This window comes from Chenopodium quinoa, unplaced genomic scaffold (genome assembly GCF_001683475.1).
Source record: "Chenopodium quinoa cultivar QQ74 unplaced genomic scaffold, ASM168347v1, whole genome shotgun sequence".
NCBI classification, from domain to species: Eukaryota; Viridiplantae; Streptophyta; class Magnoliopsida; order Caryophyllales; family Amaranthaceae; genus Chenopodium; species Chenopodium quinoa.
In genome coordinates, this window is record NW_018745024.1 from 1,810,185 (window position 1) to 1,824,423 (window position 14,239).

The following is a 14,239-nucleotide window of genomic DNA, read 5'->3' on the forward strand; positions in this document are numbered from 1 at the left end:
CGTTTGAGTGGAATTATGAATTGCTAACCAGAAATTTCATTGAACGAGACATAAAATGCATCCTCTCAATCCCCCTGAGCATCAGACTTCCAGAGGATCGTATCACCTGGGCTTTCACCAGAGATGGCTGCTATTCTGTGAAAATTGCCTACATGCTAGGCAAGTCATGTAATTTCGATAGCTTTCATCAGGCTTGGGTTAAGCTTTGGAACCTTGGGACTACCCCTAAGGTTCGTCATCTACTTTGGCGTATGCGTACTAATTCACTCCCTGTGAAATCCCTTCTAAAGTATAGGCACATGTCAGAAGATGATAAATGCCCGTGGTGTAAAGTAGAAGCCCAGACACTCTATCATACCTTCTTTGAATGCCCTGCTGTCCAGGATCTTTGGACTGAAGCCAAGTGTGAAAGCTTGTTGTCACTAGATGCATTCCCTGACTTCAAGGATCTATTTGAAAGTTGGAACAAAGAAAATGTGAAGAAGCAACAGAAGGCTGCTGCCCTGCTGTGGCTTATATGGGAAAGGCGCAATAATAAGGTGTTTAATAATAAGGATACCTCCCACAGCTCAGTCATAATTCGTATGGTGCAGCTCGTAGAAGATTATGATAAATACAGCACCAGAATTTATGGCAGCCACAGCACAAAGAAACCCACCAGCCCGAAAACATGGAAGGCCCCTGCTCAAGACTGCATCAAAATCAATTGTGATGCTACCCTGAATGTTGATGGTTGGGTGGGATTAGGAGCTGTTGCACGTAATCACACAGGGGAGTGGTTTTTGCTGCGACTCGAAGGGTAAGAGCTTACTGGCCTCCAGAGCTGGCTGAGTGTAAGGCTGTCCTTTTTGCGAAAAAAACTGCAAAGCAATTTGGCCTCAAGAACATCATTATTGAATCGGACAACAGCAGCATTTTCTCAAGACTTTTGAAGGCTACTACTTTCCTGGTAGAATTAGATTCAATCCTTGATGACATTTTATTTTTCTGCTCTCATTTTGATTTTATCAATTGGTCTCATGTAAAGCGGGAGGGGAATTTTGTTGCTCACCATTTGGCTCGTCTTTTGCCGTATGGGGTGGAACAAGTATGGTCAAATTGTTGTCCTAGCGATGTTATGCCTTATGTACTAATGGACAATTTGTCCCTAATTGATTAATGAAAGCTCCCTCGCTTTTCCTCAAAAAAAAAATGTATCATTAATGTTATTTACGTTCTTTTAATCAAATTTGGTGTCAAAATAATTAGTGATACAAGTTTATGTCAATAATTGTAACACCCCCCAAAATTGGTGTCAATGGTTGTAATTTTGCCCTTTTTTTTTTATAAATTTCCCGTAGTCAAACTTATAAAACATTAGACGTATTTGTAATTACTATATCTGAAAAACAAAAACATATAATGTAGGAAATTATTTGATTAAATTTGTTGCAATTTGTATTTTCATAACATCAATTTTTCATAAATTTTATTAAACGAAATAGAATTATATTGATCAAAGTTAAACATTAAAGACCGTGTAAAACACAAAATATATAGGAAGATAAGAAATGATCAAAGGACATAAGTGAGGAACATAGCATAAATGTTGAGAAGGGTTTTTTTTTTTACACATATGCTTAACCAACGGAATAAAAAATTACAGACTATGGAGTAAGTTTAGTAAACTACTCAAAGAAGCCTTAATATCCCCTATGATACAAACATTATACATAAAACCACATAACATCTTCCTTGCAACAAACAACCGGTTTGATAAATCAAGGAGTTGTCCTCGAACGTGCTTCATCAAGGGATACCCAAACTTAGCTTACCATTGTTGGCTTTGTATCCCATATGCCATTGAACTTGGAGAATGGAAGGAAGAGAAGAGAACACACAGTTATTGGCATAAAAACCACGAGTTCAAAAGGACACCAGTAGTCCTTAACGTTAGGCAAGTGGGGTAGGAAAAACCGACGACCTAGGCTGGACAATACGCAATGATTCACTTTTAAAAATGACTCGGTAGCCTTAACTGTGGGTACCTTTGGTCTTTTCTCGAAGAAAATGTTCATTTCCATACTAAAAACTCCCAAAAGAACCTTAAGGGAGCCCCCATATCATGTCGGAGAGCAGGGTTAAGATGGATTCGACGACTTCACGACTAATATTATCGGACAGGAAGAGTGTGGTTATGATGGGAATGTTGGTGATGGGAATGACAGTGGAGAACGGAGGAGACGGTGTGGCTTCCGAAAGCCCGATGCATAAATTAGGCGGCTATGTACATTGTTCATAACGTATGAATAATGTTGAATTTTACCTAGTTGCCTCGCCATGGTTAAAGTTCCAAATTAAAGCTTTTGGGTAGAGGGTGAGATAGGTTTTACGCCATTGGAGAAGGTGCTTAAGAGGATAAGTGTTAATTGGAGTTAGGATTAGACTCATGGAGGAGCTCTAAGCCATGAACGGCTGGTTGAGGAGTTGGAGAAAAAAAAAACAAGGAGAGAGGAAGGTCGTGGAATATATAGGGTTTTTATTGGTAGTTTTTTTACTTTTTATTTTTTTATTTTAAAATATGTTAAAATAAAATAGAATGTTTAACTATTAGGGGTGTTCTATATGGTAAATCTATAATTTAATTAAAAAATCAAAAAAATCAAACTTAATTGTTAACTAAGAGAGGCGTTTTATATGATTCAATATAATAACGTTCTTCTACCAAAGGCGTTCTATTTAATTCTAGAGAATGCCCGTCCAACTTGGCAGTTGTGTATTGTGCGTTACTGTAGACACCTAAAATGTCTCCCCAAAACCAAACCCGATGATGAACAACCTTTCACTGCCATTATTGGTTGGGTTGAGTATTTAATCTTAGAGTGCTTAAATCCATATTTCCATTTCATAAACCAACCCAAATTCTAGCCCATTTTTCCAAATCATAACTTATTTTCCTCTTTTCGTTCCTTTAAACCTAAAATAATTCATTTCGTGTCCTTTAAAATCATTCATTTCGTGTCCTTTTTATAAAAACGTTTAATCCAATTTATTTTGGTCCATAATATGGGTCCAATGATTAAATAGTTGGATGGGGCTTTAAAAGAGCTTTCCAACGATATGTTATAAGCCCAAATTTGAGTTGTAACGAATAAGTTATGACCAAAATATTAAACTGAGCTCAAACCGAACATAAGCCCACCTTACCTACGACCCAATGATCATGTGGAGGGTTCAAATTATTTAATCAAATTCCTAAACCAATTAGGATTAATTAGAAGCTTCTATAAGTTTCTAAAAGATCCTGATTATCCTTTTTGAAAAGATAAGATTAAAGAGTTTGAAATTGAATAAAACTTTTCTTTTTGAAAATCCTAATTTTATCCGAATTGAAAGACGTTAAAAGATAGGCAGATATTATTTTCGTGCCTCATAGTTTTTATCCAAATTCTATATGGTTGGATAGCCCTTGAATTATCTTTCCAATGATATATTATAATATCAATTCCGAGCTATAACGAAAAAGATATGAATAAAATGTCAAACTCTATCCAAAACTGACACCGTCTCACTATTTCGGCCATATCTTTTATTCTATAAAATACTTTAATATGATTCTAATTGAGTTAGAAGGTAGACTTCAAGATCTTTCCAACGATATCTTATTCATCTTATTCCAATTTCTGGATCAAAAGATATGATAAAAACAAAAACCGCAAAGACTGATGTCTATCGAGTTTTATTCCGATTTAATTCAGATCTTATCTTGTTTTTTCGACCTCTCTTTTTTCTCTATAAATAGAGGTAATATCACCCCTTTTCCAATCATCAACAAGCTTGATCATCAAATCCTTCTCTCTTCCTCTCTTTTACACCAAAAATTATTCTATTCTCTCTCCTATATTCTAAGCCTTAAACCTATATTCCTAATTACATCATTCTTCCCTTAAGCACTCCAAGGAGTTCATACAATACCCAAAGTTCTATACTTAAAACCAAGGTGTGAAAATGTAGAATTAACTGAGGGTTTGGACTAAATCAACTCTACTTTTTATTTAATTTAATTATTTCAATTTGATTTATATTTTAATTGAAGTTACTAACAGTTTATTCATGATGTAGCAATTTAAAGGAACGCGCGGAATGTGAGTAATTAATTAATTTAATTACTCTTATTTTATTTTAATATTGCTAGCATCATGATTGGTTTTTATATTTGATTTGACTAACGCTATTATGGTTAAATTGCTTCCAATGTTAATGTTTATTTTATTATATTTATTGATCACCATATTGCATGTTTAAAGGGAATATGTAATTGAAAATCACGTCTAATAAGATAATTTGGACAACCGGCTTAGGTTTCCTTTTTAATCTTGTTGTTAAATCAAGTGATCACAAATATTTTATAATTATGTGTTGCATTAATATTCAACCAATTTAGCTTAATAATAGTTTAGAGCAAATTGAATCTTTGTTTGCATGCCTTTGAGATTGCAGGGATCACTTTTCACTATAAGAACCGAGTAGAGGCCAATACCGGCGAATGTGACTCCATGACTCACATCGTACCATCATCCCCGATCCTCCTTTCGTGGTTCCGAACCATATGGAGTTAGTAATATCATGGATTATGAATGGGGAGTAACCTTCATAGGTCAATCGTTGTTGCCTTCGTTGTCCCTTTATTGTGGTTGTCTTTTATGATTCGTGAACGGTTTACAAGTTCCTTAAAAACTTGTTGGCGGCTCCCTACTTTCCTTATCCCTAATCGTATATGTCAATTTCCACTTCCTATGAGTGCCAAGCATATTCACAACATGCTTTAACGTAGGCGCACTTCGAACGACGCCTATAGTTACTTTTTCTTCTTTTTGTGGTAGTGAAGCTACCTCATAAATTGAGTTTGTGTATTTCAACAATACCATACTCTTGCTCTGCTTGTTCATGAGTTGGAGTTTCATTGGGTAGTTCTAGTTATGGAAGCTTTCGAAGTGTTGTTGTTCGTTGAGTTTGGTTGGATAGGGTTCCCCTTGGATTTAGGGGATGTAAGTTTAGGCAGTGCCTGGCTTGTTGAGTTGGTGGTCCTATTAGTTTCCTTTTCGGAATTGGACTATGTTTCCTTGGGAATAAGAAGTCTTTGGGTGAAGGGGAGCTTTAGGATTGGATGTGTGTTTTCCCTCGGTAGTTTGGGTGCGTAGAATCCTGTGTTTTGTTTTCTAGAAGGTGGAGTTAATTGTACAAGTGAAGAGTTTTGCCGGCATTTGGAGTTTGCAAGAGGAGGGTGGTTTGCGAGAAGAGGTTTGTTTGCTTTACCTACTATTGCTTTTAGGTTGAGGGATGATTTGAGTATTCATTCAGTTACCATCATCCCATTGTTGGTGTTGGTGATGCCAGAGTCAATCATCGCGCGCTGTAAATCTAAATCTTGAAGGAGGCTCCCATCTTTAATGTTTAGGCTTTAGGGTAAGCAAATTCCTCTATTTTCTTGCACTGTATGCGGGTAGACATTGTCGTGCCACGACAAACATGTTGTGTCACGACAATTTCTTAGATCTGGTTTTATCTTTTTACGTGTTTTGACATTTTATAGTAATAAAATGTATTGTCGCGTAGCGTCATATCTGTCGTGCCAGAAGAATATAATGTGCCAAAACAGTTTATTCTGTTGCGCACCTTGTTTCCAGGTCTTCAAACCTCACCCCTCACATTTCCTCTATAAATACGAGGCTGATTTCATAGTCTCGGGGCACCGAATAATTCTCTATTTCTCTCTTATACTTTAGCTAAATACTTGCCTTCCCATCTCTCACATTCCTCCTCAAAGCACTCCCTGGAGTCCGTTCTTTACTCGGAGTTTTACACTTAAACCAAGGCATGAAAGGTAGAACTCTTTTAGGGTTTGGCCCCAAATCAACTTTACTTTCATTTGAATTAATTTTCATTTTATTATTTATTTTCCTAGACGTTACTAATGTCTATTCATGATGTAGCAATTTAAAAAAGCATGGAACGTGAGTAATTTTATTTACTTAATTACTCTTATTTTTATTGCTGGTATCATGATTAGGTTTATTATTATGATTTGATTTGGCTAAAGATATTATGGTTAAATTGTTTCCAATGTTAATGATGATTTTATTATGTTATTGATCACCATATTGCATGTTCAAGGGAATATGTAATTAAATATAACGACTAATAAGATAATTTGGACAATCAGTTTAGGTTCCTTTTTAATCTTTTTGTTCATTCAAGTGATCACAATATTTAGAATTATATATGTGCAATAATATTCAACCAACTTATACTCTAATCTAGTTTTGAGAAAATTGAATATTTGTATTATGTGCCTTTGAAATAGCAGGAATTACTTTTCACTATAAGAATAAAGTAGAGGCCAATTAGGCGGATGTGACTCCTTGACTCACTTCACCATCATCCCCGGTCCTCCTTTCGTGGTTCTAAACCCTATGGAGTTAGTAAACTCATGGATTATGAATGTGTAACTTTCACGGATCAATTGTTATTGACTATTGTTGTCCCTTATTCGTGGTTGCCTTAAATAATCCGTGAACGGTTTATGAATTCTTTAAAACTTGTTGGCGGCTCCTTACTTGTCTTATCTCTAATCGTATAATGTTAATTCCCACTTTATATGGTTGCCAAGCATATTTTCAACATGCTTAGGTAGGCGCGCTTTGAATGACGCCTACAGCGCTCAAAGTCCATCTTGAGGTTTTTGGTCCATCTGGCAACTCTCAGTCACAGTAAGGTTTTGGTTGATTCTTTAGATTGTCTCTGAGTAAATGTTATGGTGCGAGGCTTTTCTGGTTTTATCATATGCTTTGTTCTTCCTCCACAAGATGTTATTTTGTTGTTTGTATGTTTAGTTTGATTTTTTTTTTCTTTTTTTTTGAAAGAAGTCTCAAAGGACACTAAATTTCATTAATTAAAGTCATATGTCATCTAAAATCGACAATTAACAATAATGTAAACGAATTTAACAAAATAAAAAAAGAATTAATCAAGGAAGGGCTAAGAATCAAAATACGTGAATATAATAATTCGGCACTTTCTCGATTCATTGTCTCATACAACTTTTTGATTGGATTCGTCGCCGCTTCGCAATTTTGGGAGAACGTAAATTCTTGTGCTGATTCCGTAACCCGAATCCGATCCATAATCAATCGTAGCCCCGCACAACCGGAGACCAAATTAAACACAAATAAAACCTTGTCTTTCAAAGGAGTCCGAAAAAACCTTGTCTATCGAAGGAGATCGAATAAACCTTGTCTTTCGAATGAGATAAACTCTTTCTTTCGAGGGAGACATTATTGAAAACTAAGAAACAAAAAACTTAAACGAAAATAAAGATCGGGGCTTTCCACCGGTGAAATCTGATGAGAGTCCCTTCGAAATTGACAATGGAGGCTAGAGTTTAGGAGGTATGTTTAGTTTGATTTTAGTTTGTTTTTATTTAGCTATTAGGTTGTAATATGTCTTTGTTCTTTATTTACAAAGTTCTTTGTGTCAAAAAGAAAAAAAAAAAAACACTTATCCGACTCCCCCTAGCTTAGACGTTTGTTTATTCTCAAGCAAATAGTCAAATAAAGAAGAGTGAGGGATAGCTCAAGTGGTTAGAACTCCCCTCCTAGTTCCAAGAGATTTTGGGATCAATTCTCATCATCCATCTTTGTGGCTCTCTAAACACCAAAAAAGTAGTCAAATAAAGAAAAACGAAAAATGCATGAATGGTTAGACTTGATACCTTGTACAAAAGACAGCAGAAGTATTTTAGGAGCTTCTCCAACATTTATCAATTCTGAAGCCAGACATACTATAACCAACCCTTGCCAAAATCATTCAAACACCATGGACATTGGAAAACGATTAATTTTCCAACAAAACTTTAGCAACACATGACAAAATCAGAAAGATTAGCACTAAAAACCCCAAAATATTGTGTTTCAGTAATACGCCTTACAAGGAGTAAAATTATCTCAATAAATCTTAAAACTCTTGCACATAAATAGGATTGACATATTTGACAAACAAATGCCAAATAAAGGCCTACTCTACTGATCCATACAACGAACATATTAATTAAACAAAAAAAAAAAAAAAAAACAAAACTATCTGCCAAAAGTTGTCCTCTCAGCAGTAAGCAAGTTGCGCCTTCAAGTTATGGTGAAGCAGATGAAAAAATTGATGTGGTCGTACGCCCTGTGCAATTAATCAACGATTTCTTCTTCAACACCCACAACCTCTTCATATTCAACTTCCTTAGCTTCGTATTCCTCTTCTTCATCATCACTGACTTCACCGTCTCTAAGCTTTTCTCTCGCCAATTTCTCTTCTTCATGGTATTTCTTCCATTTGTTAACCCATGATTCCCATTCTTCCTTCAACAACCTCCTCTTCTCACGATCTTGTTCACTCAACAGCATGGTCACATCTTGGTCTTCTGCTTCATATTTCTTGCTGTACTTCTTCAGGTTCTTTGAAATTTCCTCCTCCTTTTCTGGAGTCAACAAGGACAGTGGTCTGGGGCGCCATATAAACTGAGAAAGAAAATTAATTAGAAATAAAACTAAATAGTCCCAATATCTCATAATTAAGAATATACAAGTACATCTTATCACTGAAATAAACTTCACAGAAGTCTTATTGTTCATCCACTACCAAACCCTCTATTAAATTGATAGTATGTTCAAAGATTTAAACATAATCAATATTAATAATTAAAAAAGACTTGTAGTGTAATCTGACTATACTCGAATTTCTACAAACCAGTCAAAACTACAAGACTAAAATCATATATTCGATTCAAAGAAGCATCAAGACAGCACTTGCAATAATAACAAAACTTCCAAATCATATTTGGGGCCAAAGAGACGAAAGCAATATAACCATGCAATATTGACATACACAACCTACAAGAGCATCTTAATTTTGGAGTCTAGTTAATAATAAGCAAAGTTGACAATGTCACAGAAGACAGGAGACAACCAAACAACTCACACGTCTATCATGAACACATCACAATTCAATACCAAATATCACTAAATCAATTCAAAAGTGTCAACCAAGTATTCACAGCCTATAGACGAGGCATCCTAATTTTCCCAACTGTCTAAATTTCAGAAGTCAATCTGTCATCTGAAGTAAGTTACTCAAGCTTTGTAATATTCAGTAGTTATCTTACCTGGAAGAAATGGTCCTTTGGTATTCTGTAAAGCAGTTTCCCATTGAACGACCATATATGAAAGCCATTTTCCATCTCATGAACTGATGTAACAACAGTTGCAACATACCTAGCAAACATTTAAGAAAAATTTAAATAATGCATGGAACAAAGCCTCAGATAAAAGTAAAGAAATGCTAGATATATTATTATTGCTAGTTAAAAAAACTCAGATTAACAATTTTTACCTTCCAGTAGGATCCCACTCAACGTCTGTACACATGAAATGCTCAGTTGTTGCCATAGTTTCAAGCTCATCAACATTGAAAAATTCAAGCTGCCCATTGAACCCCTTCAACCCTGCTAATATGATATATCGACCACTAGGTGACCAGTAAAGAGCATTTGCTTGCTTGCTTTTAAGAGTTGTCAGCTTAGAAACTCGGCTTGTGTGGTGAGCGGTCTTCATTGAGTAAAAACTTACATCGGGTCTAGGATTATCACCGTGGATTACAGCAAATCTATGGCCTTTGGGCTCCCATGCAAACGCAATGATTTTATCATTCTTATTTTCAAGCTCCAGGACTTCAATAGGTATGTCCCGTTCCTTGATCCGAAAAAGCTCAAAGCCAGTATATGTGCTTTTCTTGGTTTTTGTATACCTGTCAACTTTAACAGCTAGGTACTCTCCATTGCTTTGCCAATACATTTTGCAATCACTGACACTAAAAAGATTCTTCTGTCTGATTTCCACTTTGCTAGGTATCTGATACAGACACACCTGCAGAAAACAGAAACATTAGTAGATGACAACTGCCTAAACAACAAGCTAATAATACATCTTAAGCTACCCAATACTGCCTATTCCCCTTCACACGGACACCAATTTATACAAGGCAACGGAAGCAGATAAAAACATGGGACTTACCTTAGCTGGTTGGTTTCCAAGCTCTGGAACAAAAAGTGCCAAAATCGGATCTGTAGGTGACCAACTGAAGTCCATAACATTTTCTACTTTAATGGACTTCTTGTCTATTAGACTAAATGTCTCAGTTTCATACACAGACACAACATTCTTCCCAATTCTGGCAAAATATTTGTCATCCCTGCCACCAGCCCATCTGAACACACAAAAGAAACATCCATATAAGAAAATATAAAATGATGTACACTGGATTCACATTGAAGTCAAAGGTCATTACTTGAATATAGGCCAATTGACCCCAGTCAAACCACCAGTTCCACCAACTGCAAACTCATCAGCACTTCCTTTGAAGTCTCTCCTCACCTTTCCCGTTCTTACATCAAAGATATTGATTACAACCCTCTGACACATGCACAAAGTTAGGTCAGTAACATCCATGTTTCAACATAATAAAGCTTAATAGTAAAGCAAAAAGAGGGTTTGGTAAAATGCAAAAACACCTACATGTGTGTCACGTGGGTTGCTTGGTTCCTGGCTGCTGTAAGTAACGAGGTAGTTTTCTCCAGGAGAAAAGTCAATAAATTTAACCTACAGAGGAATCAAAAATTAAAATCCGTAGGAAAATAATCAATTTATAAAACCTCAAGCACGATACAGCTATAGGTTAGAAGCAAACCATATTATGAGCATAACGTTGTATGCGATTAAAAGATGAGGCCCCACCCCAGACAGCAGCTCCTTGACGGTGGACAGTAGCCAAATAAGTTCCCAAAGGTGACCATTGAACAAAACCTTCGGTCCAACACTGCATATATTACAAAAGAAATTTCAAATATGTTCAATAAACAAATCAAAATAAAGCTCATACATGTATATGTCAGTGAAAGAAAGTCAAGATAAAAACTTTAGCTTCATAACGAATAGAGGGAAGAAAATACAATTTGTATAGAGGAACAGGAAGAAAAAGTTTAATAAAACATACAGGTCGCTTATAAACGGGATCAGGCTTCATGTGTCTAGCATCGTTCCATAAGACCTCAGTATCTTGGCCAGCACGAATAACAAACTGATCACGAGCTTTCGAATCAGTGAGCCAATGATGTAGGTTTTCCTGCAAGGTCATGGAAGCAGAGTAAGCATAAAAGTGGAGCACATGAGTAACTCACTTCGTTCCAAATAATTAGTCTGAGAGCCACCAGAATGCATCACAACAACTTATTAGAAGTTTGGCATTCTAAGGAAGCAGTGTAAAGACTAAAGAGTACTCCCTCCGTCCCTAAATTACATTCCTGTTTGGAAATTTACACGGGAATTAAGGAGGAAAAAATAAGACAAATAACAATAATTAGATAATGCAATGGGAAGTACAAAACATTAAATAATGTTTTTGAGTAAAACAAAGATAAATTAGTGATTACTCATGACATGTCATCAATCCTTTGAAAAAAAAAAGGATCAATCACATGCTTCTAATTGAAAATTTTTAACCAATCATATTCATTGTAATTTGGCACAAAGATTCTGAAAAATTAAAGGCTGGAAAAGTACATTAGCCAACCAAACATTAAAAGTGGAATGTAAATACATTAATTATACATTAAAAGTACAACTGAAAAAGAGAGTGTATTTGGGATATTTAGAAAAAAAACTTACTAAAAATAGAAAGGTAGAATGTAATTTTGGAATACCCAAAATACAAAGGAGGAATGTAATTTAGGGACGGAGGGAGTACCCAAGATGAACAAGACCAATACCCAGCTACCCAAGGTACAATAAAAGAGATAGAGGAAGAGAACTGAAAACTGTTTAGCATGAAAACACAAACAGACACGAAAAAAAGGAAGACAAACAACATCTCAAAAGGTAGGCAACAAATAAATGTCTATATACAAGAATCTCTGAAAAAATTTGAGACAATTATCAAACTTTTCACCCCCAATTCTCCAAAACAACAATTCTTTTATTCGTACAGGTAATGCGGGATTAAGCATTAAGCAATCGTTCTACATTTACCAAAAACAGCTATTAAAATTTTGCTTGTCATATCTTTCAAAGAGCTATCTGAATTCCTCATTAGTAAACAGTATTATATCCCTCATATTGAACTCAGTTGATTATGTATTCGGCCACCATATTCATTAACGAGTATAATTTAATACCAAAAAATTCACTAGCAAATCAATCCACTAATAGTTTAAAGAACTAAATTACCCTACAAATTGAATACATAAACCCGAAATCAATTTCAAAAGTAATCAAATTTACCGTAGGAGTATACGGCTTCGTTTCGGGGGGAGCCCACTCATCAGGAACATTCATAAACTTCTCAATTTCATCAAACAAATTAACAGCAAAGATATGAGACTTATCCAATTTATACCCATGAGTCTTCTCCTTCGCAAGTTCAGCTTCCTATCATAGAAAATCCCAAATAACACCATCATCGACCAAATTTCATCAATTACAACCAAATTAAAGAGAAAAATAAAATTAAAAACATTAACCTGAGGTGTATTAAACTCAATGAAGCAATAACCTAGGGTTTTCCCAGTTGAAGGATCAACCGGCATCCAAAACCCATCATCCTTAATCACACCAATTTGACTGTAAATTTTACGAATAACACTTTCCAATTTATCGAATTTTTCCTTGGGAACTTGCGGAAGATGATCAACCACAATAATGTTTGAAAACCCAATGTCGAAATCTGAGTTTTCTTCTTCTCTAAGATCTTCATCATCACTGCTCCAAATTCAAAACTCAAAAATTACTGAAATCGAATTCAAAAAACTGATTAAAGGAAGAATCTTTACACCCAAAAAGAAGAAATTAAACAACCTTATGATGCCGAAATCTTCGCCGGGAGGAAGACGAACATTGTCCCAGTCGATTTGGGAGAGATCGACGTTGAGACGAGCTGCCATTGTATCAATTTCCACCGTCATGGTGGCTGAGTGCAGTTGTTGTTCTTCTTCGAATTCGCCCTTTTTCTCTTTCCTTTTCTGTTCTGCTTCTGTTTGTTCGTCTGCTGAAATTAGGGTTTTGGTGTGCGGAGTAGACTAGCTGCGTAAATTGGGATTGGATGGAATTAGAGTTTTATTGGGCTTAGGCCTCTATGAGAGTATGGGTCGGTTCAACTTTGATCTAGAATCGGATACCCCGTATGAGTTTTATATACACTCGGTTTACAATAATACTCATATACTATAGGCATTGTACATGTGTTTTTTTATCAAATAAGGAATCAATTTGGTATAAATTAATTATTTAGGCTCTATTAAGTTCATCTTAATTTTGTTTCAAAAAAAAAAAAGTTCATCTCAATTTAGTTTCTAATCTAATTTGAACTTATAATTTTTTTTTTTGTGCTTTTTTGTGTAGCTGGTCACACCATGTGGTTGGGGTTACTTATTCTAAGGTTACTTAGTGGTTAGCGAGTTTTCTGTGTGAGAGTAACCCCGATCGACCGAATAACCTCAGACTGAGTATTCCCAGAATAAGTAACCCTTGAATAAGTAACCCAGGTATGGCCGGATTTTAAAATTTTTTGAGCGGGTTTGAAAAAGTAATTTTATACAATTTTAGTTTTTTTTTTCAGCGTGAAAATGGCCCGAAAACCTTGCACAACCCGGCTAGTTTGGGCGGGTTTGGGCACATAGATTTTGGCCCGAAGCTTGGCCCAACTCGGCTCGAAAAGTGGACAAATTTTTATATTTCGACCCGACCCGGCTCGCCCAATGATCACCACTAAAGTAACCCCGACTACACGGTTTGGCCATCCTTATAAAAATTTGCATTTTTTATTTTAATTAGATATGATTCTCTTATTTGATCAAACTTTGACCTGTGCTAAGTTAAAGAAGACACATCAAATATGGTTTTGTAATTTTTATAATTTTTTTCATTACGAAATTTATACTTAGCGATAAAAAAAATCGCTCATTAAACAATAAAGTATATTAAGGGTATATTCTCTTCAGTTTAATTTCAGTTCAGTTTAATTAGTTCAGCTCCTAATTTCCTTATCATAAACAATTCATTTCAGCTCAGCTCAATTCTGTAATTTAGAACAACCCCTTAGAATTCATTTTTTTATATGATTTGTTAAACTTATTTTTTCTGATTTGAAATAAGTAATAATGTGAAGG

At 35.4% G+C, this 14,239-nt stretch overlaps 1 protein-coding gene across 1 annotated transcript; it reads right to left on the reverse strand.

Annotated features, from left to right (window-relative positions):
* Nucleotides 1–7,902: 7,902 nt before the first annotated feature.
* Nucleotides 7,903–13,165, reverse strand: LOC110708266 (eukaryotic translation initiation factor 3 subunit B-like). Its single transcript, XM_021886358.1, has 11 exons — nt 12,930–13,165; nt 12,596–12,833; nt 12,357–12,503; nt 11,074–11,202; nt 10,768–10,896; nt 10,596–10,679; nt 10,369–10,493; nt 10,095–10,287; nt 9,415–9,947; nt 9,188–9,296; nt 7,903–8,543 (listed from the first exon to the last, which is right to left on the reverse strand). The coding sequence occupies exons 1-11, from the start codon at nt 13,034–13,036 to the stop codon at nt 8,214–8,216; spliced, it is 2,124 nt and encodes a 707-aa protein (XP_021742050.1). The 5' UTR covers nt 13,037–13,165; the 3' UTR covers nt 7,903–8,213.
* Nucleotides 13,166–14,239: the final 1,074 nt, after the last annotated feature.

Excerpts from the sequence above, each read along its gene's own strand:
- LOC110708266 (XM_021886358.1), bottom strand. The coding sequence starts at position 13,036 with ATGACGGTGGAAATTGATACAATGGCAGCTCGTCTCAACGTCGATCTC. Across the intron at positions 12,504-12,595 it reads TTGAGTTTAATACACCTCAG|GAAGCTGAACTTGCGAAGGA; the intron begins GTTAATGTTTTT and ends TTTCTATGATAG. Across the intron at positions 8,544-9,187 it reads CAAAGGACCATTTCTTCCAG|TTTATATGGCGCCCCAGACC; the intron begins GTAAGATAACTA and ends TTTCTTTCTCAG.